The sequence below is a fragment of the Otolemur garnettii genome, unplaced genomic scaffold, assembly GCF_000181295.1.
Source record: "Otolemur garnettii isolate 467f Iridium unplaced genomic scaffold, OtoGar3 scaffold00009, whole genome shotgun sequence".
Lineage (NCBI taxonomy): Eukaryota > Metazoa > Chordata > Mammalia > Primates > Galagidae > Otolemur > Otolemur garnettii.
Genome location: NW_003852404.1, coordinates 19,142,475 through 19,159,867, shown reverse-complemented (window position 1 = coordinate 19,159,867; position 17,393 = coordinate 19,142,475). Strand labels below are relative to the sequence as shown.

Here is a 17,393-nt window from a genome sequence, read left to right as displayed (position 1 = left end):
GGTTTTCCTGAACAAATTATGTTATGTGTGTTGTAACCCTCAGTGTATCGTCTCAAATAAATTCTGCTTCTGAGAATTAGTGAATCTGAGGTTACAGTTTCCAAGCAGGTTTGCAAATTTTTGAGTTTGACGTTGTAGCTAAGTGTAAAAACCTTTCTCTTCGTCAGATGTTAAAAATCATTATTCCCATATATCTAATTATTTCGCTAGCCACTCTCTTTACTACCTTGATATTGCTTTACCTGTTTGCTTTCTCTAGAAAAATCACTTATAAGACCAGGTGGAATACATATTAGGAAGGAAGTACCGTATGGTTTCGTACTAGCAACCAGGCAGCCTTGGCCACTGCTTTGTAGCTGTGATATCGGGCATATTACTCATCCTCTCTGTATCTCAGTTTCCCTAGGTGCTCGGTGGAGATGGTAAGAACTATTTATGTTACTGGGTCGTTGTGAATTTTATATAAATTCTATCAATAATATGCGTTTAAAGTAGTATCTGGTTGATGCTCATACTTTAGCCATTGTTATTAGTTATTAGTATTATCACTGATTTTATCTGATGCATCTAGTTCTAGTTCAGGTACAAGGCAGGTGGAAAACAAGTGTGCCGTGTCTGTGTCGAGCACGTTTGTTTTTTAGTAGAACTTGCTTTTACTCATTTGTTAGAACTTGCCAGTACCACTTTTCATGTACAAAATCAGCTTCATATGGTTTTTAACTTAATAACTACTGTCATAAAATCCCCTTTCTACCTTTATATTTTCAGTGTATCTATGTTTATGAAATTTCTTAAGTTTCTATTTGTATGTATTTTCATTTTTCTGTAATTGAGGAATATATTTTATGGGATCATGTAAACATTATCAGTTGTTTCCTTTATAATTAATGTGTGGTTTTGTTACATTTAAAGTTACCATTTGGAAAATTCTAGATGGTCATATAGCATTTAGAAAGAATTTGTCCAACAAAAGGCAAAAAGTATTATATACAAAAAGCTGTCATTCAGTAACGTACAGGAAGCTAAAATGATACTAACAGTGACAAGCCCTCCCACTGCCTTGTAACCAGTCTTAGCACCGTGTTATTTTATTGTTTCACTTTTATTTGTAACACACACAAATAGAAAAATATGTTAATGTAGATTTTATAGTTTGCAACTTACATCACTCAGAAATATAGGCTTTCTTACAGTTAAGACAATATACCTCCCCGTTATCTTTACTAGCTGCAGATAGAATTCCATGGACTAGATGTATTCTGAGTATATATTACGTTCTTTATGCACACGTGTCCTGTGTGTCCCTAACCTGCCATTTCAGGTTGAATTAGTTTAGAGTACATTTTTACATAAAGAAATTTGAAAAATAGTACGATCTTAAATCTTTCCCCTTCTTTATAGACTGTCGAATTTCATTGCCGTATTTTAAGGTCTACTTCAAGTCAAGGTTATATCCATTCTCTTCCCTATTTCCTTAAAACATTTTCTTAGTAAATTTTACTGTATATATTTGTTTACTATTTTAATTTTATTTCTCTAGAATTTTACTTGGGATTTTTTCATCCTATATTAATAAATGAATTTGGCATACGTTTTTCTTGCGCTGTCCTCGTCAGGTTTACTATCAGGTTACATTAACTTTAGTAAATGAGTTTGAGAGATTTCCAGTTCTTCTACTCCAGCATGGTAGGATAAGAATTATCTATTCCATAAGAGTAAGTCAGAACTTACTTATCAAATCATATGAGCCTGCCACAACTATTGGCACATTTAAATATTGTACGTCTTCTTGGCAGTTGATTCTGATCATTAATTCACAAAATACATACACAGCACAATATCTAACAGGGGATGGCTTCTTCTGTGTTCATGTTTTTCCTAAATTAGATACAGTGTACTCTTAATTTTTATTCTTTTTGGCATTAGTTTATTATAAATTGAGGAAAAGACTTTATGTTTTGTTTTGTCTTTTAAAAAAATATGTCTTCTGTTCTTCTATGGCAGGGTTCTCAACCTTCCTAATGCCTCCTAATGCTACAACCCTTTAATACGGTTCCTCACGTTGTGGTGACCCCCAACCATAAAATATTTTCATTGCTACTTCATAACTGTAATTTTGCTACTGTTATGAATGTTAAGGTAAATGTCTGATATGCAGGATGTATTTTCATTGTTACAAAGCGACCCACAGGTTGAGAACCGCTGTTCTATGTTACTAAAAGATCTTTGTCAATTTTATTTCATGGTAGCTTTTTGGCTGTAAGAGAAAGTTTTTTCAACTCTGTGCCTATTTAACCAGCTCTAAATACAGATTTCCTTATGCATCAGGATTAGACCGTTTTTTAATTCTGTATACATATTTGCTTGTCATAAAACCACACAATGGAACTATTAGCTTTGTTACTGATAAAAAGCAAAGTTGGAGAGTGAAACTTAGGTCTGGGTAAGTCGACTTGCTAAGGTTTAACCTTTGAAGAAGAGTTACCAGCCCAGTCACGTGACTCTTGAGACCTGCAGGACCTCCTGCATGGAAGTTTTCCCCTACGAATGTGTGGCATGAAGGAGTTAATAGGCAAATCTAGAAAAATCAAAGAGGAGGGGACTGGGCAGTACTTACTTGGGTCCTTCTCAAGTTGACTTTGTTAGGATTAGCTTCATTTTATTTATTTTATTAATGGAAAATCTCCAAATAATAGTGGCTTACAAAGGAAAGATTGTCATGTAAAATGAAATTCAGAGAAAAGTAATAAAAGACTAATGTGATGAGCAAAATTAAAAACCAGAACATTAAAAAGGAATAATATTTTCAAAGTACAGGTTGCATTTATATATGTGTATATTAAGGGTGGGGGATGAGAAGATCATATTATCATTATGGGATTAGTATAGCTTTTTAAATTTACTTTCAGAAACAATAAAATTTCTTTTTTGCAACTTTTTTTGGGTCTATATGCAGCTATGCTTAGGGGTTTTAATGAAGTAATATTAATATTTCTGAGTTATGAAACTTTTGTTAGTAGTTATTTTGTTGCTAGGAGAGTTTTACTCTACTAAATTGTCATAACTTTATCATCTTTTTTAACTATTGAAATGTCTCTTATTACCATTTTATTTAATTGCTAGAAAAATTTATTTGTTAGAATATAAAATATGCTTAAAGGTCTGTACTTTGTAAGTGTACACAACTCAGTGAAATATCCCAGAGTGAACGTGTGCACGTGTAGTCACCAGCCAGGCCAAGAAGTGGAACATTAACAGGGAACATTAACAGACCTTCAGAAGCCATCTGTCTTCCTCGTACTGTCACTGCACCTCAGCTCTTACCCCAAAGTGCCATTGTCTGGTCTTCTAACTACATAACTTAGTTTTCCTATTGAACTTTAATATACTTCGCCTCTTTTATTCTAAGTCATTTTTTTTTTTTTTTAGAGACAAGAGTCTCACTTTGTTGCCATCAGTAGAGTGCTGTGGCATCACAGCTCACAGCAACCTCTAGCTCTTGGGCTTAGGTGATTCTCTTGCCTCAGCCTCCCAAGTAACTGGGACTACAGGTGCTCACAACAACACCCAGCTATTTTTTTTTTTTAAATTGCAGTTTGGCCGGGGTTGGGTTCGAACCCGCCACCCTCAGTATATGGGGCCAGTGCCCTACTCACTGAGCCACAGGCACTGCCCCTAAATCATTTTTTAATCTGGTTATTTTTATTCAACAACATGTTTGGAGCTTTATCCCTGATTCAGAATGTAGATACAGTTTGTTGTCATTATAGTATGTTGTTGTAAGACTATACTGTAATTATTTCCTGTTCTACTATTGGTGGACATACTCAACAAGTATTACCTGCTCAAATGTGAAGCATGTCCTAAATCCAGTGGAGATAGCTGGATAATGATGGACTGATTTCCTGCCTTAATGCAGCTTATTTTCTACTGGAGAAGCACACTTAGTTAGAATTATAATTAGTACGATGAAGAAACAGTTTGATGTGGAAGGGGAACATTTACTGAAAAAACAGAGCTGATATCGAAAACAGAGCTGATATGGAGAGGGCTTCTCAGAGGAAGTGACGTTTAAACTAGGAGGGCACACACCAACATGTGGAATGTGAACGTTTTTCTCTTCCTATTTTGTATTCTACGTACAGCTTCTACTGATTGATTCTCGTATATCCTACTAAGCAGATGAGATTGAGTTAACTATAGATATTTATCCATACATTTAGAAGTTAAATAAAATATGCTCTCTCATTTGCTTTTCTCGAGATTTTTAAAAATATAATGTGGTAATTACTTATATCAGAATTTGTAATTTATCTCATTTTTTTCTTCACATCCTTTTGAGTTTATCAAAATATATTTAAATGTTATCATAGGGCACAGTATCCCAATTTTTCTTCATGTTAAAATAACAGATATGAAAAGTGATAATATATGTCCATCAGGGATGCGCCTAGGAGCTTCTGACCTCTGTAAGGGCTGATGGAATTAACCTTATAGCACACCTGTAACCTGCTCATGCTCTAGGTGAGGAAGCTCTGTCCCAGAGGAGCTGTTCAGAGCAAGGGCTCTATGATCAGGTGCCTAGGCTTAAATCCTGGCATTGTCATTTAATAGTGGTATGACCTTAGGCAATTTCTTAAATCATCAGACCCAGTTTTTTTCACTTATAAATGGGGAGTTATCTTGAGAATTAAATGAGATATTTTATGTTTAGCTCTTTAGACAATGTCTATCACATAAAGAACCCTCAAAAACTGTTTGCTGTTATTATTAAGTTGATCATTACATTGTTGTTGGTGGATATTTGGATTATTTCTAGTATTGAACACTTCAGTGAGCATAGCAAAATAAAATTGAGAAGTCAAAGTGCTTGAAAATTTTAAATATTGGTAGTACTGTCAAATTGGCTTTTGCTGTTATTGGATATCTGACAAAATGACATAAAAAGTGTAATCCATATTGTTAATGTATTTCTTTGATTTTTCTTGAGGGCAAAATTTTGGCAACTAGTATTTATATCTTGTCTGTATTCATCTTTATACATTTTTTAGATAGTTTTTTATGTTGAAGAAACATTTTCTAAGACAATTGATTCATCTATAATTTGCAAACTATATTTTGTAGTTTGCTATTTATTTTTTAAATTTATTTTTGGTGTGTTACTGTACAGAATTTTTTTAATCTTATGAAGTATGGAATACTTTATTGATTCGCGCGTATACGATCACTTTCAAAATCATGCAAATCTTTAATTCCACTGCTTTCATGATTTTACTTTTTGTTTAGATTATTAGCCCTGGGATTTTAGTTTTCTCTAAGTAGAAGAAGTATTCAAATAGTTTAAACATAAAATTTTGACTAATGCATTTTTTTCACACTTACTTGAAATATTGTTATTGCATGTTAGGTCGGTACTTATAATTATCTCTGACCTGCTTTTCTATTTTTGAACAATACACCTATTTACAATCTATTCTAGACCATTTGTAACATAGTTTGACATTTCATATTAGCAATATGTACTAATTTTTGTTCTCTTACAGAGTTTGGCAAGTCTCATTTTTCTTTTTTGATGATTTTTAGAATCAGTTACTCCTTCGGTTACTCCTTTCTCGAATCATTCCAGAATTATGTTTATGCATTAATTTAGGATGAGGCAGCAAATTATATTTTCTAGCATTTTGAATCTACTCAAAAGGAACAAGGTATAATTTTTTACTCACTGTTAAGTAAGTAAAGTGTTAGGACTTTCCTTCCCAATGGTCATGTAACTGTTTGTTTGACTTATTTCTAGATGTATAAAAATTTTTTACCTTTATGAGTTGAGTCATTAATCCCCCTTTTTCTACCAGGTTATTGGAAGTATAGTTAATGGGAAAACCAATTTTACATATTAATGTTATATCCAGAACCTTATTGAGCTCTTTATATTTTCCAGTAGTTTTTAATTTGATTTTCTTGTCTATTTCAGTAATGTCCCATCCAGTAATTATCTCATAATTTCCATTATGTTCATACCTTATTTCATCTCTGGTTTTATTGTGATGACCAGAAATTTCAAAACGTATTTCGAATATTAAAATAATGGTAGTGGGCTCTTTGTATCTAGTTACTGCTTTTAATCAATATGTCTGTAACGTTTTATTATTAAGAATAATGAGTAATATTGCTTTCTTAGAGAAACACTTTCTCAAATTCATATTTAAGAGCTTTTTTAAAAACTGAATCCGAAGTTTAAAAACTTTAAAATGCATTTATTGAGATGCTGAACGGATTTCTTCTTCAATTGTAATTCTTGTAAAAGTCTTAACATTGATCTTCTTATCATTAAACACTTTCATTCCTGTATATTCTTTTTGTACATTATGTAGTTTATGTGCTGCAAATGTATATGGGTATTGGTATTTACATGCATAAACAAAATTGATCTGCATTTTCTTTTTTTTGTTTGTGAACTTTTGATATTCATTTTATACTGGCCTAGTGTGATTGTTAAGTAGGCTTTCCCTTTCAGGGTTTGGGGCAGTTTAGATATGGAAATTACCTGGTCCTTGAAGATTGGACGTAGTACAGATCTAAAACAGTGTGTGCTTGATTCCTTTCTTGGATACACATGTAGGTTCTTATAAAATTTTTCTAAGTCTCCTTAGTTTATCTACCATTTAAAGCAATTCTAGTAATTTATATTTTCCCAAATGATCATCTTCGTGAGCAAGACATTAGAGATTATTGACAAAGTTACATATATATGTAACTTTATATATTCTTTAATTTTAAAACTTTTTTGTGTTTTCACCTTTCTTCTAATGTTGCACTGTTGACCTTCGAGCCAACTTTTTAGAAAAGAAAAGCCTTTGACCATCAAATTGTTACATTATTTTATTTCTCCTACTTCATTTTAGTTTATTTTCCCTTTTTCTTAATTCTCAAAATTTTGTTCTATGTATTCGAGATGGAATTTCCCTTGACTACCAGTCATATGGGTTTTGATAACTCATATTCTCAATATTAATATAATTTTTATTCCTTTGGCTTAACAACAATTTAGAACATTATTTTTAAGTTCCTGAGAGTTTATTTGGGAGGTGTCTTTAATTCCTATTTGTATTGCATTTTTGTCAAAGATACAGCCTGTCTGATTTTAATACTCTGGAATGTGAAGTAAGTTTTCTTTATTTCCTGGCACACGATCAATTTTTTAAAAAATAATCCCTAGATATTTTAAAGTATACATAAAGTCTGTCAACTAACTTTATTTTAGAAATAAGATCCTTAAGACTTATAGGATTATGTGCCTTGTTTTATATCATAATTTATCAGTAAATAGTATACTTGAATCTGAATCTAGTCAATTTTTCATTGGATTTTACTGCGCCTAGAATATGCCACATGTTTGTATATTTGGTGTTCTCTAATGTATGTGCATATTTACAGCAAAGTGAAGTTCACAAGAAGCTATATATGTATAATTAGAATATGATTTTATAATATAATTTTGGAAAGTAGAAAAAAGTCCAGGTAGGAATCATGTAGATAGATGGGGAGTGAATAGGAAAGGATTTCACGTATGTAGAGAACGTAAGAAACACAGACATGTATATATTTGTGGGGAGACAAGCCAGTTCCAGGTGGAAGGAGATCCTTGTTGAAGTGTTATAGGAAATAAGACTAATTAGGTCATATTGGGTCAGAATAAGGTCTGGTAAAAAATGTAAAAATTAAATGCAAAGCAGTTCTGTCACCTAATGAGTGTATGTATGTGTCTCATTTTGTAAATTTATGGAGATCTCATTGCAGAGTGCAATAATTAACTTAAAATAATTAACATAGGCAGCCCCCAAATATGGGCAAACATAATTCAAGAACAGGATTCTCAGGAAGTAGTATGAAGCAAATTTAACAAAATGTTAACTTATAAGGGCAGATTGTATAGCACTCTGCTAAGTATACCAGCATGAAACATCTGTTGAGAATTTGAATAGATAATGATTCTAGTATATTTTAAAAGTCATAAAATTTCTTGAGAAGTAAGTTCACAAAAAGCAGTTGAGAAACGCATTTATGCCAGTAAAAGTGGGGTTTTGTGTGTTTGAGAAATAACCGCTGGAAGTTCAGATGTCCCTTTCTACCTCTGCTGGTTTAAACTTACCTCTAGATTGAGAAGTACTATGTCTTCGGCAATTCACTTGCAAAAATCTGGAAAATCTTAAATTTAGCAAAGTCAAGAGGTACACATGTAATCTTAGAGGACGACAGGTTATATATTTCGGTTTCTAATAGGAATCTTCTACTTATGAAAAATATCACAGCTGCTGTTTTGAAATTAGGTAGGGGAATGGATGACCATTTGATGTGGTACCTCCTTATATATAAACCTACAATATTATTTTAAGATACTCAGTACATATTCATTTTATTTTTGTACTAATTTCAGACAAAGGCATGATATCTGAAATACTTAAATATTTTAAAAGCCTTCTCATACAGGTTGAGCATCCCAAATCTGGAAATCCGGGATTCAAAGTCTGAAATGCTCCGAAATCTAAAACTTCAAAGCCCTGACATGACACTCGAAGGAAATGCTTGTTGGAGCATTTTGGATTTTAGATTTTTGAATTTGGGATGCTTAACTAGTAGTATACAAATATTCCCAAATCTAAAAAAAATTCAAAATGCAAATCACTCTGGTCGAAAACATTTCAGATTAAGGGATATTCAAATTGTGGTCTTTGATAGTCATTGTCTAAGGGTGGTAAAAACAAAGATCTATTACATTTCAGATTTATTCTCAGATTCAGTATACTTTGATTATTAAATGGCTATGTACTATTATTTTTCCAACTCAGGAAAACAGGAGGATTTTATGTGTGCTAATTTAGCCACCTAGGAGCCTTGGTAATCTCACATGTCAAAATGAATTTGGTTTTTATGGTTATTTTTAACCATAGCAGTAAGAATTTGGAAATTACATGTATTTCCTGAAAAAAAAATAATTTTTTAAGAGAAAAGTATTTTAGAATAATTTGTATTAGCTATAAAAACATTTTTATTCTATTTATAATGCTATCCTGGATTTATTAGCTGTCGTTTTAATGAAATGTGAGAATGTAGACCTAGAATATTTCATTTAAAGTTTACCAGTTACTTTTTCTCCATATAAAAATAGGCAGCAGCTTCTGGTTGGCAAAGAATTACAAGTAAAGAAGGCATGCCTGTTTTTAAAAGAAAAACGTCTTTCTGATAGAATGGATGTTTTATAAATCTTGCCTGTGGCCCAAAATGTTTTATTGTTAATGGAGCTAAGATATAGATATAAACTAATATAAGTGAATATAAGAAATGAATGTTATCTTTAATCATATGAGCCTCTCGTGTGTAACAGTTTTTGATGTGTAAATTTACACACAATTCTATATTAATCAAATATTTCCCAGATTTTGCTCATGTGGCCACATGCATTGATATTTATTATTTCTCAGTGTACACGATACTGGTAAGTCTGAGCTGTCTCTGTTTATAAGGGGAATGTAAATTTAAGGATCTAGGTAGTAATAGTGAAGATAATGTGTCATCATCATTACACTGGTAAAATTCAAATATTGTTGAAGCAACAAAGGAATTATTTTGTGGTCATTATAACTTCAGGGTTGTCTTTGCCGCCCTTATTTGTTATTCATCTAAGAGTTAATTGTAATAATATTCCTGTGCATTTACGAGCTATTCTCTTTCAGATATGGGTAGTCTTAGGAGGTGTCTATCAATCCTAGAACTGGGGTAGGCAAACTGATATTTGAAAGAAAGAGAGCGTAGGAGAATTTAACATCTGTGTTTTATGATGTCTTCAATCTTTGACCAAGCTCTGAAAAATTCTCCAAATTCACTCACATTCTAAGCTCAATTGTATTATTTTACCACTTCTGTGTGTGGGAACAAAAAGAACATTTATATAAAGAGGGGATAGGGAAAGGGCTATGTGGTCAGTTATTCAGAAAATATTTTGAAACTGTAGACCATGGGGCAGTATTCTTAGATCTAATAACATGTTTGTAGTACTTTAAAAGAAAAAATATATATTTAAATGCAAGAAGAATTAAAGTTGTAATCCTGAAAGATTTTAATTATAATTAACCAAAATTATTATTTTCATTGCAATTTTCATTCTAGGCAATTAAGTTGGAGTATTCAAGGTTGGTTAAGCTGGCCCAAGAAGATACCCCTCCAGAAACAGATTACCGTTTACATCATGTAGTTGTCTACTTTATCCAGAACCAGGCACCAAAGAAAATCATTGAGAAAACATTGCTAGAACAATTTGCAGATAGAAATTTGAGTTTTGATGAAAGGTAATTTGAAATGTAAAACTCTCATGCTCTAATTCTTCTTACCTTCTTGCAGATACCCAGTGCAATTTTTGAGATGTTTATGCATGCATGAACATACATTTTATTAAATCATAAAATTTGACCTCAGTTTATATGAACAGTTACTGTGTAAATTCTCTGGAGTCTGTAGTCATGGCCTTTTGAAGTTTGACTTGAAAATAATTTATATCATTTTGATAGATTCAGTTGTGAATTAAGTAATCACTGTCCTTAGGAGGCTGTTTTATAGGGAAAAAAGAGTTTCTGAAGCGCTGTACAATGCACAGTTTAGGTTGGACAGTTCTTTGCTGTAGGAGTGTCCTGTGATATGCAGGGAGTGTCCTGTGATATGTAGTATATTTAGCAGTATCATAATCTCTACCCACTAAGTGCCAGTACCAATCCCCAAGTTGTGACAACCCGAAGCGTCTCCAGGTATTTATTGTCAGATAAATCACCCTATTAGAGAATCACTGGAGAAAGGCTTTTAGTCATGTACACAAAATAATTAAACATTCTTTGACATAAAGAGAAATTTAACCATAGGATGGTCAAATTAATTTGGTTTACTCAAAAATATTTTCTCTTAGAAAATCCTATAAAACCATTGATGTTAAAAATTAAAAATTTATCAGTTTAGAATGAATGGCATTCAAAAAAAGCAAGGCATAGGTAAAGGTCCCAATTATTGAGTTATTTTATTATATAAAAATAATTATGCTATCTTGGAGCACGAAGAGTACCTGGTAGGCAGTTTGGTAGGCAGTTGAGTACTGAGTGAATGTTGGCTGGTGCTATTTTGGGTAGTAGCAGGACATAACTTAGTTTTTTGCTGCAGAGAGCTCAGAAATATGACCACAATTATGACCCTCATTCTCTGTGCTGCCAGTGTCCTGTGTTCCAGTGAATATGTGCTATTGAATTTGGAGACAGTATTAGTGGAATAAACACACTGACTTTTCAGTCTTGCAATTTTCTGCACTGGGGACCACAAGTAGTCAGTTTTGATAATTCTGATATTTCTTGTGCTTAAAAGACGCAGGTGCATGTGATTTAACTAAATATATTTGTGGGGATTGATCAGTGATTTTCATCATAAAATCCATTGGAATAATTTTTTTTACATAAAATGATAAGCACATTTTGGATTCTTTCTTTTATTTAAGAATAATGCCATTTGGGAGAAAAAGATGATCTCTCTTGAGTTTACTTAATAGATGTACATTATAAAAATACTCATTCATTTTTTTCATTATGTAAGTTGTATTATTAGAATATAATTTAAAAGCATATATACATGTATGATGAACAGCAAATTTGAATTAGAAATTTCAATGCTGTCTTCTTTGTAATTATCCCATATTGATCCAGAAAATACATTTTTGACTTAAGGTTGTTTGAGAGGTATTTCTATGGAAAACTATGGATTCCATTTCTGTAGGTAGTGCAGTAGTTGTGTATAACATACATTTTTCTGTTTTATGGATTTTGCTTTTGACTTAGAAATATACTATTTTTATCTGAAGGTGTCACAACATAATGAAAGTTGCTCAAGCCAAACTGGAAATGATCAAACCTGAAGAAGTGAACTTGGAGGAGTATAAGGTAACGTGCTTTACAGGAGAGGTTGAGGGATTCTGTAATTCCCCAACACGCCTTTCATTTTAGCACAACTAAGTTTGCATGTGTCATGGATGACAAGTGAAAAGTAAATGTCTAAGTCAATGCTGAAATTATTACTACTTTTATGATAATTTTAGGATTTATTTGATTTGGCATGTAGACCAACAAATTTAAAACCAAAAAAGGTTGGTTTGGGGTTTTGTTTTTATGTACAATCCTGTTTTACATTCTGATACTAATTCTCAGCTACTTTTTAAATGAACTTTTCTAGCCTAAAAACAAATCAACCTACATGGCTAATTTTGAAATTAATTCTGAAATTGTGATTACATTATAATCACAACTAATGTTTCTCTAGAGCAGTGGTTCTCAACCTTCCTAATGCTGCCACCCTTTAATAGAGTTCCTCATGTTGTGGTGACTCCCAAGGATAAAATTATTTTCGTTGCTACTTCATAACTGTAATTTTGCTCCTGTTGTGAATCGTAATGTAAATATCTGATATGCAGGATGTTTTTAGGCGACCCCTGTGAAAGGGTCATTCCACCCCCAAAGGTTGCGGCCCACAGGTTGAGAACCGCTGATCTAGAGCCCATCTCAGTGTTCTTCTGAGCTCTTTACCTATATTAACTGATTCAGTCCAGCCAGTAAAACTCTGAGGTAGGTGATATTCTTACTCCTATTCTATAAGAAAATGAGACAGAGAGAGGTGAAGTAACCTGCTCTAAGTTTTTGCAGCTGGAAGTTTACAACTTTGCTAACATAACCTACATTCTTAACTGCTGCACTACACTGACTAGACTGTGATTTTTTTCTTTCATTTTACTTCATCAGGTGTTTTTTTGGAAAGTTAATAGATTGTTTTAGTCATTGTATGCCACATACATTTATTGTCATGAGACTGGATTGTGTGAGACGGTACGCACAAGGACATTTGTGTACCCTGCTCTTTTAATTGATCAGTTCAAACCCCTCGTATTTCTTCAGACTTTTAAAACTAACCGTCTGTATTGTCTTCTATAAACTTAGTAAATTTTAAGTTGCTTTCCTGGGTGCTTTTGATAATGTTTGGTCCTATTTGCAAATTTTAGCTATAGTACTTTAGATTCCTTTAAACAATTAGTGTTCACCACATTAGCAGAGAAGAGGAAGATACAGAAAAACACTCGTATTTGATGAAAAACCTTCACCTGGAATATAAGGTGGCTATGTGAATCGACCAATGAGTGTCTCTAAAATCAAATATTTGGCAAATATGTAGAACTGTGAACATTAAAAGGTTTACTTCTGTGATCAGGAAAAAGTAAGGCAATAAAAATAAGCAGAAAGTAAAAAAAGTAGGTAAGAAGAAACAAAGTCACATTATTTGTAGGTTTCTTAACTAGAAATTCAAATAAAATCTGTCGATAAATCTATTTGAAGAATAGAAAGCTTTGCAACATACAAATGTATGTCAAATATTAATCCTGTTCTCTTGTAGTAAGTAATATTTCTATTATTCAGTGATTTGCATCTGTCTGACATTTGTCACGTATATGTCCATATATGGAAGGATACATTCCTAGATTTTTTATTCTGTTTTACCTATTCTCATGTTAATATCATTATAAAGGTAAAATGGTTAAGATAGTTATCTTGATAGGTAGTTGAATAAGCCTTTACACCATCTTCTCAAAAAATATCTCTGGTAAATGAGCATCTTTGCATGTCTTTTTTTAATTATTTATTTTTTATTTATTTAATTTTTTTGGAGACAGAGTCTCACTCTGTTACCCAGGTTAGTGCACAGCAACCTCAACTCCTGGGTTCAAGTGACCATCCTGCCTCCACCTCCTGAGCCATGACCTCCCCAGAGTGCTAGGATAATAGGCATGAGTCACTGTACCAGGCCACATTTCCATAAAATATTTGAATCAGCTTATTAAACTTCATAAAACATCAGGCTAGCATTTCCATAAAGACTGAACTGAATCTATAAACTATGTGGGAAAAACTGATATCTGCACAACATCAAGTTTTCCATATGTCATTTTGCAATCCATTCACTTAGGTCTTCTTTAATGTTGTATAATTTTCCCCACTGAAGTCATACATATCTTTTGTTCATTTTATTTCTGAGTACTCCATAGTTTCAGAAATTATTGTACATGGTGTCTTTTATAAGTTTCATTTTCTAATTACTGTGCTTTTCAATGAGTGGTTCTGGAAAGTAAATGAAATTGAGTCCCTTCTTCATTCCATATGCAAAACTATATTTCAATTATGAAAGATTTCTATATGAAACTATTTTGAAATCAACATAGTTAGAAGCACAAAGACATTTATTTATTGAAAAAGGGCACACATTGACCAGCAGTGTTAAGCCAGCATGTTCAATCTTGAGCCGTAACATTCAGAATGTATATATATATTTTTTGTAGAGACAGAGTTTCACTTTATCGCCCTTGGTAGAGTGCTGTGGCATCACACAGCACACAGCAACCCCCAGCTCCTGCCTTAGCCTCCTGAATAGCTGGGACTACAGGTACCCACCGCAGCGCACAGCTATTTTTTTGTTGCAGTTTGGTGGGGGCCGGGTTTGAACCCGCCGCCCTCGGTATATGAGGCCAGCACCCTACTCACTGAGCCACAGGTGCAGCCTCAGAATGTATTTTCTTATGACTGTGAGGAATGTTTTAAGTCATCCTATAGCTAATAATGTCTCTAAATCTGTGCCCTTCAAATAGATTGATGGCTTACCCATGTCCCCAAGATTCGTGTTCATGACACTTGTTTTTTAATTGTGTTTTGATTATGCAAACCCTCCAAGTTGCTTCAACAGATTGGATTAAGCATATTTTTATTCTGCAACATCCTCATATTCTAACTGCAGCGCCATTGCATTATAGGTATTTAATTGTAGATATTTTGGGTTCTGCATATCCCTCATGTCTTTGTCTTGCTTTAAGTTCAGGGGTCAGCGAACAGTCCATAGAACAAATCCAACCTGCCACCTGTTTTTATAAATAAAGTTCTGTTGGAACACATTTATTTGTTTATGTATTGTCTGTGGCTACTTTCACACTAAAGCTAGGGAGCTGAGTTACTGCAAAAGATGAGGCTGGCACAGTACAAAACATTTGCTTTCTGGCCCTTTATAGGGAGCTGAGTTACTGCAAAAGATGAGGCTGGCACAGTACAAAACATTTGCTTTCTGGCCCTTTATAGAAGACATTTCCCCACTCACAACTTCTAAGGCGATTCTAATGACAACATGGAATGGTGGTTTGAATACCTTCCCAACTAAAGCTAACCCTATACTTGCGGGACACATTATACCTTTATATGTGATATCTACTAATAGTATATGCCTTGAAAAATTAAAATAGTATATATTCATGGGGAATGTAGTTGACCAAGACCTTATGAATATATATATATGAATATATATATAATATATATTTCTTATTTTTACTTACAACGATAGGTATTTAAAAGTTTTAACACTTTTATTATCACTATTCTCTTTTAGATTAATTCTGTATTTTAGTCCTTTTTCTTGAGTCAATTTTTATTAAATAAGTTAAAATTCGGCATTTTGTTATGTGAGAGCTGTGGGTTATCAGCTCAGAATTGTTCCTGTTCCATAGCCCATAACCTTTTGGGGCGGGGGGACGACAGTGAGATGGAAGCTGCAGCAGTCCTACCACATCTCAGGTGAATAAACTATTAAACTACCACATTTAAAATCAGATTAACCACAAGTTTGGCACATTAGAAGGTAAAGTATATCTATTATAACCTTTTCCCTTTAGATTTGTAAGATTCTTTATTAACTAAGTGGTCCAGCTTTGATTCATATTATAGTAATAACTTCATTTACTTCCTACCTTCAGTGTGATGTAGATATTATAATAATATTTTATTATGATTTTTGATCAAAAAAGAGATTACCTGCTTGATGATCCTGCCTTGGTATTTATGTTGTCCTCCAGTGAGAACTTTATTGTTTATTTCCTTATCAATACCTAATAATTTTATGTTTATCATTAATATTCTCATGCGTTATAAAGTCTTCATGTAGGTCTAGCTCATGTTAAATTTGAACTCTTTGTTTCCATTAAATCACATTGTCAGAATAATGTATGGTTTGCAGTTTGACTGTAACTTTACAGCCTCCCTCTGAATATTTTCAATTCTTTCCTCTACAGGAGTGGCATCAGGATTATAGGAAATTCAGGGAAACGACTATGTATCTCATAATCGGGCTAGAAAACTTCCAGAGAGAAAGGTAAGGCCATGTGGACAAATACAAAGAGAGCTCGACCTTTGCCCTTAATTCTATTCCAATATGACCTCACCTATAGAAAAGATTTTGTTCGCAATATTTATATTTACTGAAACATTTAATTTTAGAATAGTTTCAGATTTACAGAAAAATTGTGGCGCTAATACAGAGACTTCCCGTGTACCTCAGATAAAATATGTTTTCCATTTTAAATTAAAAGTTACTTAAAGGTTTGCAGTAGTGTCTTTGTTTTATTAGCTCCCAGATATGGCAGTGGAAGCATAGGTTGGAGTAGGATTGACAAAGCCTAGCAAGTTTTCTGGGACCGACGAAGCTGGGAGTGTGGCCTGCAGAGCTCTTTTTATTCCCCGGCATCTCCCATCAGTCCAGCCTCTTTCATATTCTTTCTGAGTCTAATCTTGACTTCCTATCGATGATGTTTCCAGTCTGTCTCATTGTCTCAACTTCCAGGTATCATAAGACGTATAGCTGTAGAAAACTTCATAGTGTATGACTAGAAACATATTTTAGATCAATTTTCATTTAAAGATAGTCCTAAAGACGTTTCTACTTAGTTAATTGTAATATTTTTATTATTTAATTGCTACATTTTTATTCCTTGTTATTAAGAAAGGATGGATTTTGCTTTACTTTCTATTTAAGACTAGTTTTTAGTTTGCAGTTACTTATTTATAATATATTCCTTAACATTAATTTACTTGACTAGTGGTTTTTGAAAAAAATGCTTTATTTTCAGGGCCATCCCCTATGCTGGAGGAGGTGGGTTCAAACCCAGCCCCGGCCAAAAATTGCCAAAAAAAAAAGCTTTATTTTCAATAGTGTCACATTACAGCCAAGGAAAAGGAGTATTGAATTTTTTCTTCCTTCTTTTTTTTTTTTTTGTATAAAGGATAAGAAGCCCTTGCTGGGGTAATGATGCTTTGTTTTTTAATGCAAAATGGACATTTAATTCTAGAGTTGTCGTACATGGTGGCTACCGTCACATGTGACAATTAAAATTTAAATAATTTATTAAAAAGAAAAGATCAGTTTCCTAGTTGCTCTAGCCACATTTCAAATGTTCAGTAGCCACATGGCTCGTTGTCTCTGCATTAGCCAACAAAGATCATTGCCATTATCGC

At 33.1% G+C, this 17,393-nt stretch overlaps 1 protein-coding gene across 3 annotated transcripts in view; it reads left to right on the top strand.

Moving 5' to 3' along the window:
• The window catches only part of USP25 (ubiquitin specific peptidase 25), a 148,321-nt gene that overhangs the window by 122,780 nt on the left and 8,148 nt on the right, over window positions 1-17,393 (top strand). For all 3 annotated transcript variants that reach the window (XM_012801589.2, XM_012801587.2, XM_023509677.1), the window contains 3 exons: window positions 10,165-10,343; window positions 11,888-11,966; window positions 16,175-16,254. In XM_012801589.2, the coding sequence (XP_012657043.1) occupies window positions 10,165-10,343; window positions 11,888-11,966; window positions 16,175-16,254 (338 nt within the window). The remainder of the gene's footprint in view (window positions 1-10,164; window positions 10,344-11,887; window positions 11,967-16,174; window positions 16,255-17,393) is intronic.